The sequence below is a fragment of the Lagopus leucura genome, unplaced genomic scaffold (genome assembly GCF_019238085.1).
Source record: "Lagopus leucura isolate 7727_CA_CO unplaced genomic scaffold, USGS_WTPT01 Super-Scaffold_100001, whole genome shotgun sequence".
Taxonomy (NCBI): Eukaryota; Metazoa; Chordata; class Aves; order Galliformes; family Phasianidae; genus Lagopus; species Lagopus leucura.
In genome coordinates this window covers 85,597,658-85,613,744 of record NW_024962262.1, presented here as the reverse complement: position 1 = coordinate 85,613,744, position 16,087 = coordinate 85,597,658, and the positions used below count along the sequence as shown (strand labels likewise).

Here is a 16,087-nt window from a genome sequence, read left to right as displayed (position 1 = left end):
TGTTCTAGTGGCTGATATAATGTATTTATCTGTAATTGAGGTAAACATGATTTTAGAGTACTATTCTATCCCCACGATCTCATACTATGAATATAAATTCCAATTCATTGGAATATTTCTTCATTTGAATAAAGCAGATTTTAAGTCATCTGCACTTTTTCATACTATTTCCAAGCATTAGAAGTACTAGTTCTATGTAATACTTACCCATATTACAGAGAGCTTCATGCAAGTTCGATCAAGTTTGACATATTCATTTAACACGGTTCAATTCAGGCAAGTTTTTCCTCTGTGTTAGTAGTAAGCAGAACAACCATGATATTAAAATAGAAATGATGGGATTTGCACTGAGGCAATATAATAATTTCATTCAAGTTGGGAAAAATAGAGGTGACAGCCACTTTATTTTCAGGCTGCAAAATAGACCAAAAAGGCCTGAAAGATATCAGAATGGAGAATATGCCTTCTATGAAATCAAATAAAGAAATACAGAAGTGCTAAGACTGTACCTTGTGATGCTCCTTCTATAAACCAAACTTTTGTTCACTGATGTAAACTGAATCACCACCAGATAATCTGTATGCAAAGAATGATCTAGTAAGGTGGCATTATATTTTTTCCTATAAATGTTATTTCAGATAACAAGAAATTCTATTTAAGTTGATTTTTCTTCTATTTAACACACATTTGAGCTGTCTGTGTAGTTACATGGTATTATTCTCTTAGGCTGCCACTGGGTAATAAAGCTAAAGATAGAAATAAAATAATAACAGCCTGTGACAGGTTACATTTAAAATGGTTGATCAGACTGATCAATGGGACATTGCTTTTAAAGCTAAATTCAGGTGCAAAGAAGGAAAAGATAACTGTTGAGCTCCACAGTTTGTTCATATCTCACTGAACTGGAAGACATTTGGGACGCAGCCTCAGTCTTAATGCAGCTGCCACATACAGAAAAATCCTCTTTTTTCTCACACTCCATAACATAAACACACATCTGCCTTTCTCTTCCAAAAATAATTCTGTTAGCATCTATACCCTTTCAGAATCTATGTTAGTCTAAACTCATAGCTGGATTTCATGTTAAATTTCAAAAGCTTTTTTATTTTTTCATGTGATTATTCTGTATTTTTAAACAGCATTCTGAACACTTAGCAATATTTTACAATTAACGTATAGACAAGTATTATCAGTTTCCACAGATTAGTTGTTACAAGTGATTTTTATATTTTTATAACACCTGTTAACATGCCTTGAACTTTCTTGCACCACAGGTTTTCTGTTGTATGTTTTGTTTTCTTCTCCATTTACACAATTGCCTATTGGTTTTGTGTTTCCTCAAGCTCCTTTTATCCAGAGTACAAACCTCTGAAAGTAATCTCATTCTAGTTGATTCAGTTCTCGTTTCTGTTCAACTTAAAGTTATTTTCTCTGGCTCACAGCAGAACATCACACAGTCTCTCTCACTGAGTTATTGAGGATTTTCACCCCATATCAGCAGCTCATCAGCAATTACTTTTCTGCACACACATCCTTAAAGATCTGGGACATGATGATTTGTTACACTTTCTGTGCCGAAACAATCATGAAGGAAGTTCCTTAAACAAGTTTCTACCACGAAGGGAACAGAGAGATGAGCAATGCCTATATTAAGCAGTACTTGATAGATTTTCATTTTCATTCCAGAAACTGACAATAACACTTTTATGTTCATACACAATGAACGAGTACATTTAGTGCTCCAATTTAAATGCAGTTGGATATATTCAAATCATTGGGTTCACTGAGGTGAGCAGTCTATAAAACAGATACAGAATATATAGAATCATAGAGTGCTTTGGCTTGGAAGGGATGGTAAAGATCATCATGGCCTTGAATTATCTGCCTTTTTGATAGGCTTCATAACATCTAATGTTTGATGTGGTAAACTTTAGTTTGCTTCCCACTTTCAATGGAAATTCAAATAAGGCTTACTATCTTTAGTGATAGAATGGGTTTTGTGCAAACTTAATCTTCTGCGTTCATTTTCTTTATTTCTACAAAGAACACTTTATCCTAAACAAAATTGGGGTTTTCTTCCTTCATATCACTTGGTACCTGCTGACAAGGGCATATTTTTATTGTGATTTAACATAATAGTTCTCTATTTTACTTAAGCATTCTATTTTATTTTACTTTAAACACTAAATACTCCAGACTTTCAACATTATGTTTTCCTAGCGTGGCTTAAAGTGAATCTGTAGTAATATCTTCTCCAGATTTAGGTTAAAGAGAAGCAAACCCATGCTACCAGCAACAAAAAGATCCAAGCTGTCTTACTCTTTACGAAGCCTGAAAATACAAATAAGGAAATAACAGAAATAAGGAAAACACACTGCAGAGATATCCACACTCATTTTGTGGCGATTAGGTCTAACTCAGAAAGAATTTATCTACCTTAGTTTATAAATTGTTAAATCCTTCTAATATTGAATAGTCTTGCCAGCATGGATCACAGGCAGCTTGGGGACTTGCCCCATCACTTTTGACTGAGTAATCTGGACTGTCCATACAATCTGGCAAGCCAAGAGCCTTCATCATTTCAGAGAACCTGTTATTTCAGTATGCAGTGGATTCAGGCCTACAGGTACAATCATGTTATCAAATCAGCTTCTGGGATGGGTTTGGAGTTCAAGTGAGTCACATATGGCTAATCCAGACTGATAGACAATGTTTCTGCTATTCTTTTATTTTTTTTCCTACACAGCAGTCACTGTCTTTCAATCGTATACTTCAGCAGTTTCCCCTCCCTCCCCCCCAGTCACTCGGGTAATTCACTAAAAATATGTTGTTGAATCACTCTTCTAGACTACATTTCTCTTGAACTACTGTTTTTATTCCCTCAGCAGTTGCTGACTGATAGTTAACCTCTACCTTAACCCTTCAAGTTGCAGTTGAAATGGCACTCACTGTACCAACTGCTAATGGTCTACAGTTGCTGTGATAACATTAATTCATTTTTTATTTCTGTTTCAAACCCTTTGGATTCACTGTTTCCAGTATCAATAGTCAGTGTGTTGTGGAATCAGATTTTATACCTGTTAAGCTACATGCATATTTATAAGACACAAGTCAGTAGCTAAGATATTTTTTTCAGCTGACCTAATTTGCATTGAGGAACCTTGTAGAATCTGGGTGGACCTGCCAGCAACAAACAGCTAACACAAGTGCTACCCAGATGTTTGTTCATGGCTGTGCACTTCACACACTGTGCCTTGCAGACACTGTCATGTTTTCAGAGGGTTCTTTTTCATCCTTATAAGAGTTTTATTATTCAGATGCAAAGCCAAGAATGCACTTGTGTTTTGGATATTTCCATATTTTTATGTGGAACATATCACTTCTTCCTGTTCTATGTTTGCCTCTCCACTCTAATATTTTTAAAATATTTTCCTACTTTTATCCTAAAGCATTGCCTACTTTTTGTAATCTGATACGCTATTTCTAAGTACTGAAACTTCAACTTTTTCCACTGCTGCTGTTTTCAGTTGAGAAGCACCACTTATATCAGCTCTGCAAATATCAGCTGTTCTTTGCAATGTCAGTTCCCTTTTTTTTTTTTTTTTTTTCCCCTACGAAGTTAAGTATTCTTGGATCTAGCAATCATTTACACAACAAAACATTCAGGTTCTGGTCTGTTTGGTAGTTCTCTCATTCCTATTGTACTGAAGATGTGATATAACAATCAGTATTCTTGCTTGTCACATAGCATCTTCTTGAAAAAAAAAAAAAAAAAAAAACCACACAAAAAAACAAACAACAATAAAAACCACCAAGAAATCAACTAAAAACACCTTTGCTTTCCCAAAGGAACAATGTTCACTATGATTAAAAACAAAATGCCTTTTACTGCCTACCATCATGTTCTTTATGATGTACAATGTTGAGCTCTACTGCTCCTGGATCTACTGCCTATCACAGAGAACCTATTCTCCCTCTTGTCCTTCTCTGCACTCCAATTGTTCCTCAGTATCATTTCCTCTTACAGTTGTCTGAAAGAAAACAACAGGTTCAAATTTGTTGTAATATACCATTAGCACAGAGAGGTCAGCTATAAGAAATTTATCTTTACATTCTTTATTTTGACTCCCTTCTACATACTCTCTGAAAAATAAAAATTATATATATATATGCTTTAAGAGATTCTTTTCCATTTAAAACAAAAATAGGCACCAGCCTGAGTATTACAAACCTTCCTGACAGGGTAAGCTTAGCAGTGTCATCACAACTATCACCTCACTTCAGCATATTCCAGTGCATCGCATCAGCTTCATTCTCCATTTAGCTTGAGTGCTAGCCAACTTAATTTCCGCACATACTCACATTTCAGCACAATATAATGCAAACTCCTACACTTTCTAACTATCTCTACAATATGCTCATTTATACTCTTAGTATTGCTAAGAAAATGAAAAAGTAAATGCTGTAAGTGGGAGTAGTTTCACTAATTTATTACAATGAAATAATATTCTAATGCATTGTAATACATTTTTAAGTGAAATTTTCATACTCATGAAGACAATAACTGTCAAGATATTTTAACAGAACTCCTGTCCCTTTTATCATGCTATCTTTTTTAGGATACATGAAGAAAAGCATTTGGGTTTTCAGAAGTGGCTGGTTTTGATACCTCGGTTTTTGAGGATCAGGTGAGATATCTCTTGTTCTCAGAAGCTCTATAGAGAGTTCTTTTTTTTCCTTGGGGGGGGCCCCCCCCCCAAATGTAGTAAGCAACTATTATTCAAGATCGTTTAAACTTCTTTCCAAACATGGTTCAGAGGTAAAGCATACTGGTTTTTACCGGAATGGAGTCAGTTTTTTCCATAGCAATCCATATGATGCACTGGTTCAGATGTGAGGCCACAGTAATGTTGACAACACACTGGTGTTTTGGCTGTTTTTGAGCAGTGTCTATACAGTGCTTTCTCTGTTTCTCATTCTGGCCTCTCCAAGGGCCAGAATGAGAATGCTCCAAGAAATCTGGAGGTGGCCAGGAGGCTGTGATGGGACACAACCAGCACAGCTGAGCAGAACTGACCCAAGAGATACTCCACACCCTGCAAAATATAACTGTGGAACTGACAGATCTCCCTAATATAAAACATTAAACTCAGTCACAAATCTTGGAAGAACTATTCTAAAAGATCATCATGGAAAACTCTCTATGAAAATATCTTCCTCCTCTAAACCAGATTTCTATCTGCTACAATTTTGGCTTTGAATGCTAGAAACTTGTCAAATGTTATAAATATTTAAAGCTATTGCTACCAAATTGGGGAAAAAAGAATTAAAAAAAAATGAAAGAAAATCCATTCCCTCTGCATCTCCTATATACAATCATTAAGTCATAGTTTGACAACTGTCTAAATAGTTTTCCTGGTTGTTTCTTTGTTTGTTTGTTTTTTTGCCTTTTTGCAGTGCTTTTCAGTCTTTATCACAGGTTTGCTAGAAGGTATTACCTCACTGAGTGAGTCTATTAAATTTTAAGTAACCGTGGATCTTTAATTTGTATGTGTACCCTAGAATGGAGTTCAGCTGGGTCATCATCTACAGTCTGATCCCATCTCCACTCTGTTATGCAACAGGTAACAGAGCATGTGAAGGTAGAGACAGAAGCTCATTCGTCATTGCTGCCTGATCTCACATTACTTAACTGCTAATACTCAGTTTTCCGAATAACAGCCTGATAGTCTTCCTGTTTGTCTAACTAATCTAAAGCATATATTTCCTACTTTTCTCTCTATTCCTAAATAAAACACTATTTTCTTTGCTTCTTTTTTTTTTCTGAGCTGACTTCTCTCTGCGGATTGTTTGTTTACACGTATACCTAAATGTGAAATTCAACTGCTTACAAAAATTGTAAAATGACATTCTGGAAGTTCAGCATTTCTCTCCCCCCCCAATCAGAATTCTCAAATGATTCTTCTTTTCTGTATAGATCAGTATCCGAGGCTGACTCATCCCACAGTGGCATAAATTGGGGTTATACTTAAATTCAATATCTGGACTCTGGCTTCCACAAAACAAGTCAGTGTAAACTAGAAAGAATAGCATGACTACAGCATGAGGGAGACAGGATTTTAAACCCAGCAAATGCCACAGAACTTCTATCATTTCTATTATTATTCAGTTTTGATAGCATCATAGTAAGAATTAAAGATCTTTGCAGTCATGACTCCTTCTAAGCTGACATACGTAGTTAAAATTCCATGCCTTGTGCACTGTGAGTTTCTGAGTCTCTCTTGAAATGTCTTATATTGAGGGGAAAAAAAAAAAGAAAAAAAGAAAAAAAAAAAAAAAGCCAGGAGTTGCTTTCTGGAGCCAAAAGGCATGATGCTTTTATCAAACATGTCCTGCCTCTAAATGTAGCCAGCAGTTCTAACATGACAGTGCCAGCCCTGAGAGGGCACAATTGCAGGACCTTTCAAGCAGGTGCTATACCCAAATGCATCCCTACAAGTTCATCTGCGGCATTGTGCCCAACAGTGAAGCTCAGGGGAGATCTGCAAGTACAGTGCCCTCTCGTAACCCTTCTCTAGTACACAAGTGTCTTTGAAAGCTTTCAAGACCATGGGGAGTAATACAAATGCCAAGCACTCTTACACGTAACGTAATCAAAGGTCATCTGAAGAAACATATTCTGCTTCTGAAGGATGAATAATCCTGAGGTTGGAATACACTAATGTTTTAGTAAAACATGAAAGTGCTACTACTTGATGAAAGCACAAGGGAAATGTGCTGATCTTTGATTAGCACCAGGCATATGTCTCATCAAAATACGGTGTGTCAGTCAAAGGCAAGCTTATCATGATCAAGTGTCAACACAGGTGATTTTACTATGGACAGACTTCCAAATTCCCTAAGGTAAAGAGCAGGTACACTTTCATTTGTCTGACCAAACAAAATTTTTAGGTGTATACAAGTTTCTGTTTCTCTTCCTTCTCTTTATTCTGATTGCTCATTTTTATACTGATAAGTTTAAACAACTTTGGCACCAACAGCCATTATTTAGCTATACATATTGGCTTTGCAACTCAGTAACCTACTCCATATGTATTTATAATCTCTACTGAAAGGGAAGGTGAAAAGAAGACTGTTCCAGCAAGCTAAGGGGAAATTCTTTTAAGTCTTCTCTTTACCATCTATGCCATCCATGTCTCCATACTACCACCTTTTTGTTACACGTATCTATTTATATTTACATCTTTGCATTTATTACTCACTCTAAATTCTTATGAAATACCACAAGTGAATCCAAAATAAAAAGACCTATATTCATTTAAAATCAAATCCACCAGTTCTACATTGTTGCTCATTGTTCTTCTTCCAAAGGCAGGTATATAATTATAGCTACTTTGGTGCATGAAATGGTACAGAGATTTCTATGGTAATTACTCATTTTAATTGAAAATTGTGTAGGGAAAAACACATTTCATGTGAAGCATGACATTTGCATTTCTTTCTAAAGAATCTAAACTTGTTCAGAGTGACCTGTAAACTCATATTTTCCAGGTAGACAAATCTTTAAAATTCTGTCCAAGGGGTACGGTGGGAAACTGAGAACAGTTGCAGGAATTTGCTGAGCTCATTAAAAAAATAAGACCATTAAACATTTACAATGGATACACAACATCCTTGAAGCTACAAGTTAGACAAAGCAGAAAAAAATACGTACAAGAAAGATCAACAAAGAGACAGCATGCTGAATAAGAGGGGCCATCACTGACACCAAATCCACAAGATCAAACATTTGTATTTCCAAGTACTTTAGCTAGCATAAGTTGAAATAATACATTTAATACATTTTCTCAGACTTGGGGAGAAGCTACTGTTTTATCTTGCTTTGCTTAAAAAATAAAGTTATAACTTCTTTTCCTATAGCAGATATGATACATGTGTTCTTTTTCAGGATATCCACACCAATTTTTGTCAGGAGGAACACATTTAAATCCTTAAAAATATTTAAATGAAGAGAAAATCTGTGAAACTGAATGAGTTTGCACAATTCTTTCTGCTGCTGGACATCCATTTTCTTATATTCCAGTATCATGTTCATCTGAGCAAAAGAGTTTACACAGTTTTTTTTTTTTTTTTTTTTTTTTTTTTTTTTTTTTTTTTTTTTTTGTTAGGGTAATCTTCAGTATAATAATTAATATGAGAAGCAAACTAGGAGTTGGGGAAAAAAAGGCCTTTTAATTGTTGCTCTGGCCTAACATCACTTTTCCTAAGACGTGTCCTAGAAAAGCAACAAAAGCAGAAGATAAAGAAAACATTGCGTTTCTCCTCCCTACAGACTGCTCAATTCCCATCACCACAATGAGTCAAGCACATTTTAAGCCTGTACTTAGAACAAATCACATACTTCACGTGGTGAGGACCAGGAAATAACCACTGAATCAGTTTCATATGTAGTATATTTTCTGAAAGAAGACTCTACTCATAATTTATTATTATTATTTCAAGGTTGCTTAGGCTAAGGGAGAAAATGTCTCAAGTTACATATAGTCTCTGACTCTTTCATAAATATTAAATAAGTATTAAATTGCTGAAAAGGTAGGGGAGGAGGTGTTTCTTTCCTATAAAACATCCTCCTAACCAAAAAAAATCTGTGCTTTAAAACATGCCTGCATGGCAGTACAAGAGGCAAAAGAATAAGTTAGGATGTAGCTTTTGGCATTAGTGTACTTGGCACTTCCATGTGTAGAACATGTAAAACAGGAAAACAGGAAAAGAAAGAATACGACTTCTAACTTTGAAGTCAATGATTGCATCACAGTTCAGAACACAAAATTACACGATGATGACTTCAACAGTATGTGTAATCTGTTTTTAATAAAGTGGAGACTAACAGTAAATCCCTTGTCAAAAGGCACAGGGACTTGGAAGCAAACTTTCCCTCTCTCTAAACAGAGGACTGCTGGCATACAGTTAGCTTTATTTTCATCAGAAAATGTTTTGCAAGATAGGGAAAGCAATTTGTACGACAAAGAAGTATGAATGTCCCATCAAAAACAATCTAGCACTGGAGAGCTTTTCACTACAATTTCCTCTATTTTTGGAACCTATTTTGCCATGTCTTGACAGCTGTTAACTTCCTCTTCTACTGCTGTAGTTGGGACTTCCTTTTGAAGTCCTTCCTTTACCTGAATTCCTGCACTGTACTACAAGATTCACAATTGTTAAAGTCCAGAGCAATCCAAATAATTTTAATCTGATTTATTTTATGCTTTCTTGTAAGAAAACAACTTATGCTTTCTCAAAAGAAAATAACTTATTAGAAGGTTGTAAAATTAAAGGTATGTGATTCTGATTTTGTTCAGACTATAGTAATATCTCTAATGGATATACATGGAGCTCCTCTAATGTTCTTCTTAGGTTTTCTATACAGAACTTAACCCAGCATCCTCAGGCTCCTACTTAAAAGTTTTCATGAATTTTCAGCTTGAGAAACACAGCAATTAAATAGCAGTTCTCTTAGTGCTGAAGGGAGAAGTAAGACCTTTAGTTTTGGTTAACCCTAGGAGACAGGTTTGAAAAGACTCTAGCTGAGGCACTGCTTTCAATAAATTAAATGTAATGACTGGATCTAACAGAAAGCTGCTTTTTATAGCCAGTGTATGCCTGACTGAGACAAATAGATGAAGCAAAAAAGAACAAGAAAGTTTTTACAGTTGCATTTGCCATCATTTACTGACAAAATCAAGGTTTTAGAGCTGTAAATATTTCTCATAATCTTGTATCAATAAAGCAAGTATCACTATGTGAAGGAAATATCTTTCTTATACGCAAAGAACAGATACAAATGCACACTCAATAAAAACACCAATGAAAAGTTCAATTCCCATTTTCAGAAATGACAGGAAGTTTTCTTTATGAAACTTGGATGTACTTCTCAGTGTTCTATGTATATCCAAGTTTGGAGAAGTCACATCAAGATTTCAAAGCTTTTCCTATGTATGAAGAACTAAACAACTGCTATTGAAGGACCTAGACTTGATCATGTTAGACCTTCTCCCATCTCATAGATGTTCAGCAGACCCTCTACAAACAAATGATTTGAATCCTAGCATATTCCTCAACATCTTGAGACAAGTTCATTATACAGTACAGTCTTTTAGATTTACACACTTCAGCTCCTCACATTTCCAGTGGGCTACACAGATCATGACTGTGTACTTAATATTACTGCTCGCCATTCAAATTCTGCTGCTTTAATTCATTGTATTAAAAAGTAACACAAACTTCAATTATTCTTTGTATAATTAGAGATCTAGCTAAAGTATACAGAAAATTAAATTTGTATCAAAATGCCTACACAGTTAAAACTAAACTATTTGCATTTCTCTTCCATCTTTCTCCACATCCTTTAAAATGCTGCTTAGTTATAAAAGATATAGATTTTACAAGTGTTGGTGTGCTCTACCAATAAACAAGTTCTCTCAGTTCTTAGTTTTGCAGGCATTGTTAACCAATTCCAAATCACTAACAATTTAAGAAAAAATAAAGTTCTCAATTTAAGTAAAGATTATAGGATTAGACTTATGGCACTCAAGTTCGCACCTTATAAGCCTTTCACCTTCAAGTCTACATTCAAAGGGTACTTATGATTTCAAACAAATTGCAAATCAAATGATTACACGCTACAGGAAATTAGATAAAAGAGAAAGGAACCACTTCAACACTGTAAAGAGATTCTATTCAGCTATTATATTAATAGCAAAAATCCATATTTTGATTGCAGCTTCTGCAGGTATAAAATGACAGGTTTTAGACTCTGCTTTCATTCAAACACATAGATCCACACAGCATTTTAAGTCCTGCAGTGTGTTGTAAAGTGTTGCAATCATTTAGCAAGGCATTTGGACAGCTTTTCTTTCACTTTAAACAGATAACTAACTGCACTTCTCATGGCATGTTCAAGAATACATAGCACCTTTCAGAACAAACTCAAGGAGAGAATAAAGTATAAAATACTGTTCAACTGTTGGATGTCCATATCACTAAGATTTACACAAAAATTTTTGCATTTTTGAAGCCAAGTGATGCTTCTATTACTTGTAATTTTTGTTTAAATATCTTCATGGTATCTAATGTTATCTTTAGGTTGACATTCTTTTATGTAAAATAGAATGCTTCACATTTTCAGGTAAGGACAAATGTCTTGGAAATATATTGCATTACAGTAATAATATCCTTCTTTTTCTAAGGTATAAACACTTTCTGGTTCTTTTTCTTAAGTTAACTAAGATTGAAATATTGTGCTTGTCATATTTGGAAAAGAGTACACGGAATAAAAATAAATTTTGATAACCTTTTACAGTAAGAATGTGTGTCACAGCAATTGCATACTGCACTAACAACAAAACGAAGTACATCTGTACTCCAGTACACCTGAATCAGGGGATTTTATGTATACATAGGTATGCATGCAAATATATACATGAAGACAAAACAATAAAATCAAGTTAAAGTTAAAATTCTTCCCTTGCCAGTCTTATCATTCATAAATACTCTTCAAAGATATTTTGTAACAAAGTTTTCTAAATCAGCTTGCACTAAGAATTTCATATATTATCTTCCCTTAATAACAGCATAATATTTTGTACAAAAGGAAGAAATACAATGAAACATGTTTACCCATGAGAAAAACAGATTAAATAACATATTATTTCATAATTACAGCTGAAAGCACATATTCCTAGAACATATTCCTATTCTTTCAACATTACATATTCCTGTTCTTACAACATTACATTACAATTGCAATACTGTCTTAGAAAAAATGCTGCAGAACCATGAGTTCCGGAAATAATTTACCTTTCTTGTCGTCGAAGTACAATGTCTGTTGAGCTGGATTTGACCACTGGAGGGAGGTGTTATCGTTTTGATCGACCCTGCAGGTCAAATTTGCCGTTCCCCCTTCAACAACTGTGACATTCTGTGTAAGTGGAAACTGCCCTTGGCTACCTGAGGAGGGATAGGAGGGAAGCAGAAGGGAAGAAAAGGAGGAAAAAAAAAGATTTCAGTTGTAGAACTGAATTTATTGCAACAGCTACACACAGGTGACTGCATAACTATATTCATCAAGAAGTATAATACAAAAAACTGGAGAAAAAAATAGATAATATATTCTCTGCAGAAATGAAACAGAAAAATGAATTTAAGAAATACTGATATTATTTTTCTTTTTTTCCTGTATGTGATATGATTTAGCTTCAAAGAAGTAGCCTGCAATCTTCATTTTCTAAGACACACATACAAATCCAGATGTCCATGATATGAATCCACATAGGGCTCACATATTGCAGACGCATACAGCTGTCTCAGTAGAGATAATACTGTTAAAATGCTCCTGAAAACACCACTAAAAACATAATGTAAAATCAACATACCTTTTTTTAAACAGACAGGGTAGCCTAGATTCCCTGTTTCATTTTATGATTTTTGAAGAACTCTTGGGATGATGTTTTTTCTGTCAAGTTTGGAATATTGTTGGATAAAAACATAGTGTGAATATAATACCAGATACATCCTCTGCTGAGAGAATATAACCTGATCATATATGAAAATGGAAGCAATGATGTAGTAGTTCTCTTTCACATCTGCGAGTCTATCCCAAAGCATTACAAATCACATTAAGTGTTTGCTGAGAAGTCACTGGGAAAATTTCCAAATACCTCTATACAATATAGGAACAGTATCAGCCAAGTTCTTGAATCACAAGCATTTTCAATGGCATAGTTAGACTGAAGTGTTGCTTTGTGTATTGCAAAAATAGCACCCCTTGCCAAACAGTACATTCTGACAAGAATAGCACAAGGGAGCACAGTAAAAATGTGGGACATCTTCTTTATTCTTTTTCATAGGGATGGGGAAAGAAAAGAAAATTATCAGAGAGGTATGCTTAATCAGTGCAAGGATACAATGAAAAAAATAGACAGTCCAATAGACTAAATCAAATACATGCTTCTTTCTTTTATACAGGACCTATTAATACAAGACATGCTCATGTTAGCTAAGTATGCTAGAATAAGAAATATTACAAGATCGGCACTCAAGTGGAATGCATCAGAAGTGAAAAATCCCCTTGCCGTCCTAGAGAAGTGAATATAAACATAAGTATGTTGAAAAAACTATTGTACCTATTGTATAATAGGTACAATAACACATAAAACTATTGTCTAGTATACAGATTTTCAGATCATTTTACAGATTTTTCAGACCATAGTAAGGAATTACTAAATAAGGGATTAACTAAACTTCTACTTGACCTGCTGATGTTGCAATAAATAAATAAATAAATAAATAAAAATGCAGCTCTAGTAAGGTTTTGATAACTGTTCATTTTCCTATACAAAATAATTTTGTTGGCCTTATACCTGGTGTGTAAGTACCGACACCATAAAAGCTCGGAGTATTCTGATAATCCAACACCCTTTATAAGTAGTTTCTTAAAAAAAAAAAAAACAACAAACTCTTCTACTACTGAAGTGCTTATAATCTAAATAAATAAACAAGATAAATCATCAGCAGTGCTAAGAAAGGGAATTTGAATCTCAAGGCCAGCCTTGGCTGCAGCAACCATGAAATGGAGGATTTCAAGATCCTTAGACCAGTGAGGATGACATACAGCAAGCTCACTACCCTAGACTTCAGGAGAGCTGACTTCAGCCTCTTCAGGGATCTGCTTGATAGTGTTAAATGAGATAAAGTCCTTGAGGGAAAAATGGTCCAAGAAGGCTGAGTAATATTCATGGGTCATCTCCTCTAAGCTCAAGAGCAATGCATCCCAACAAAGAGGAAGTTATGCAAAAACACTGTAAGACCTGTATCAATGAACAAGGAGCTTCTAAACAAACTGAAATACAAAAAGAAAGCCTACAGAGTTTGGAAGCAAGGACAGGTAGCCTGGGAGCAATACAGAGAAATAGTCTGAGCAGCCTGTGATCAGGTTAGAAAAGCTAAAGCCCTGATTGATAGAATAAAATCTGATCAGAGACATCAAGGGCAACAAAAAAAGGCTTCTGTAAGTACATCAATGAAAAAAGGAAAAAGTGGGCCCTCTCTGTGAGACCTGGTTAGTTGGGATATGAAGAAAGCTGAGATTTTGAAGGATTTTTTGCCTGTCTTCACCACTAAGTGTCCTAGCCACATCACCCAAGTTGCAGATGGCAAAATCTGGGACTGGGACAATGAAGAACTGTCCACTACAGAAGATCAGGTTCAAGGCCAAGAAACCTGAAGGCGCATATGTTTGTGAGACCTGATGAGATGAATCCAGTCTGTCTCATTTCAGTAGATCCTCCTGGAAACGATGCTAGGAGAATACTGGTGAAAGCCAATATAGTTTCACTAAAGGCAAATTGTTCCTGACAAGTCTGGTGATGTTCTATGACGAGCTTACAACATTGGTGGATAAGGGAAGAGTAATTGACATCATCTACTTGGCCTTGTAGAAAGCATTTCACCCTGTCCCACAAAACATCCTTATCTGTAAACTAGAGAAACATGGACTTGATGGATGGACTACTTGATGGATAGGGAATTAGCTGGATGGTCACACATAAAGCACTGAGCTCAACAGCTCGAAGTCCAGGTGAAGACCAGTAACAGAGAGTATTGGAACAGATGCTATTTTATATCTTCATTGATGACATGGATGACTGGATTAAGTGCAACCTCGTCAAATTTCCACACCAAGCTGCTGGAGGGAATGGAAGCCTTTCAGAGGGACCTATACAGAGGTGGGTCTTCATGTACCTCATGAAGTTCAACAAGATCAAGTGTAAAGTCCTGCCCTGGAGTTGGGGCAATCCCAGGCACAAATATAGGCTGGGTAATGAGTGGATTGAGAGCAGCTCTGAGGACTTGGGGGTGCTGGTTGCAGGAAATCTCACCACGAACCAGTAATCTGCACATGCAGCTCAGAAAGCCATCTGTATCCCAAACTGCTCTAAAAGAAGCTTGTCTAGCTGGTCAAAGGAATTGATTGTCCACATCTACTATGCTCTCATGAGACTCCACCTACCTACGGTACTGAGATTAGCTCTGGGACCTCCAACATAAGAAGGACATTGGATCTGTTGGATCTGTTGAGGAAAGTCTAGAGCAGGGCCATGAGGATGATCAGAGGGCTAAGGTACCTCCGCTACAAAGTCAGGCTGAGAGAGCTGGGATTATTCAAGCTGGAGAAGAGAAGGCTTTGGGGAGACTTTATAGCAACCTTCCAGTATCCATAGGAAAGAAAGAGGAACTTTTTACAAGGACATGAATAGAACAGGACATTAGTACATTATTACAACTTGTGGCCATTTCCCTGGGTCCTGTTTGTTGCCTGGGAGAAGAGGCCAAACCCCTCCTCCTCATAACCTCCCTTCAGGTAGTTATAGAGAGCAATGAGGTCTCCCCCGAGCCTCCTCTTCTCCAGACTGAACAATCCCAGCTCCCTCACACACTCCTCATAAGATTTGTGCTCCAGACCCCTCACCAGTTTTGTTGCCCTTCTCTGGACCGCTCCAGGGTATTTTGTATAAATACCATCTTCCTGTAGATGTCTAAAGTGCAAAATTTACTATTTATTTATGTTCTTGGTAAGAGGGTATTTACTATTAGCAAGACAACAAATGCAGTAAATAAAAATATGAAGTATTGCAAATACCATGTCTATATTAAATACTGCGAAAAATAAATGCGAAAATTCTCATGACATCTTCTGTGTCTGACAGTTCATTAATCAAATGCTTCTTCTTGAAAGCCACACACTGAGAAATGCTTGATGAGTTAAAAAATCATAAACAAGAGTGAAAAAAAAAAAAAAAAAAAAAAAAAAAACAGAAGAGATTTGTCATTTTCTTTCATTTCTTCTCTTTCAACTCCACTGTGTCAAGGAATCTCAAGATATTGCATAAATTGCTTATTGCTTAAATTAGAATTTTAAAAATCCAGAAAAAATGCACACAGCCTGTTATTTCTTCCACTAAATTATAAGATCTTACCAAAGAAATAACCTTCTAAAGTATGAGCTGCAGATAAGAGGCTATGGAGGCTA

General features: G+C 35.7%; 1 protein-coding gene across 2 annotated transcripts in view; it reads right to left on the bottom strand.

The window, feature by feature from the left end:
* Positions 1-16,087, bottom strand: part of CADM2 (cell adhesion molecule 2) — a 612,364-nt gene that overhangs the window by 164,425 nt on the left and 431,852 nt on the right. For both annotated transcript variants that reach the window (XM_042867465.1, XM_042867466.1), the window contains exon 2: positions 11,857-12,006. In XM_042867465.1, the coding sequence (XP_042723399.1) occupies positions 11,857-12,006 (150 nt within the window). The remainder of the gene's footprint in view (positions 1-11,856; positions 12,007-16,087) is intronic.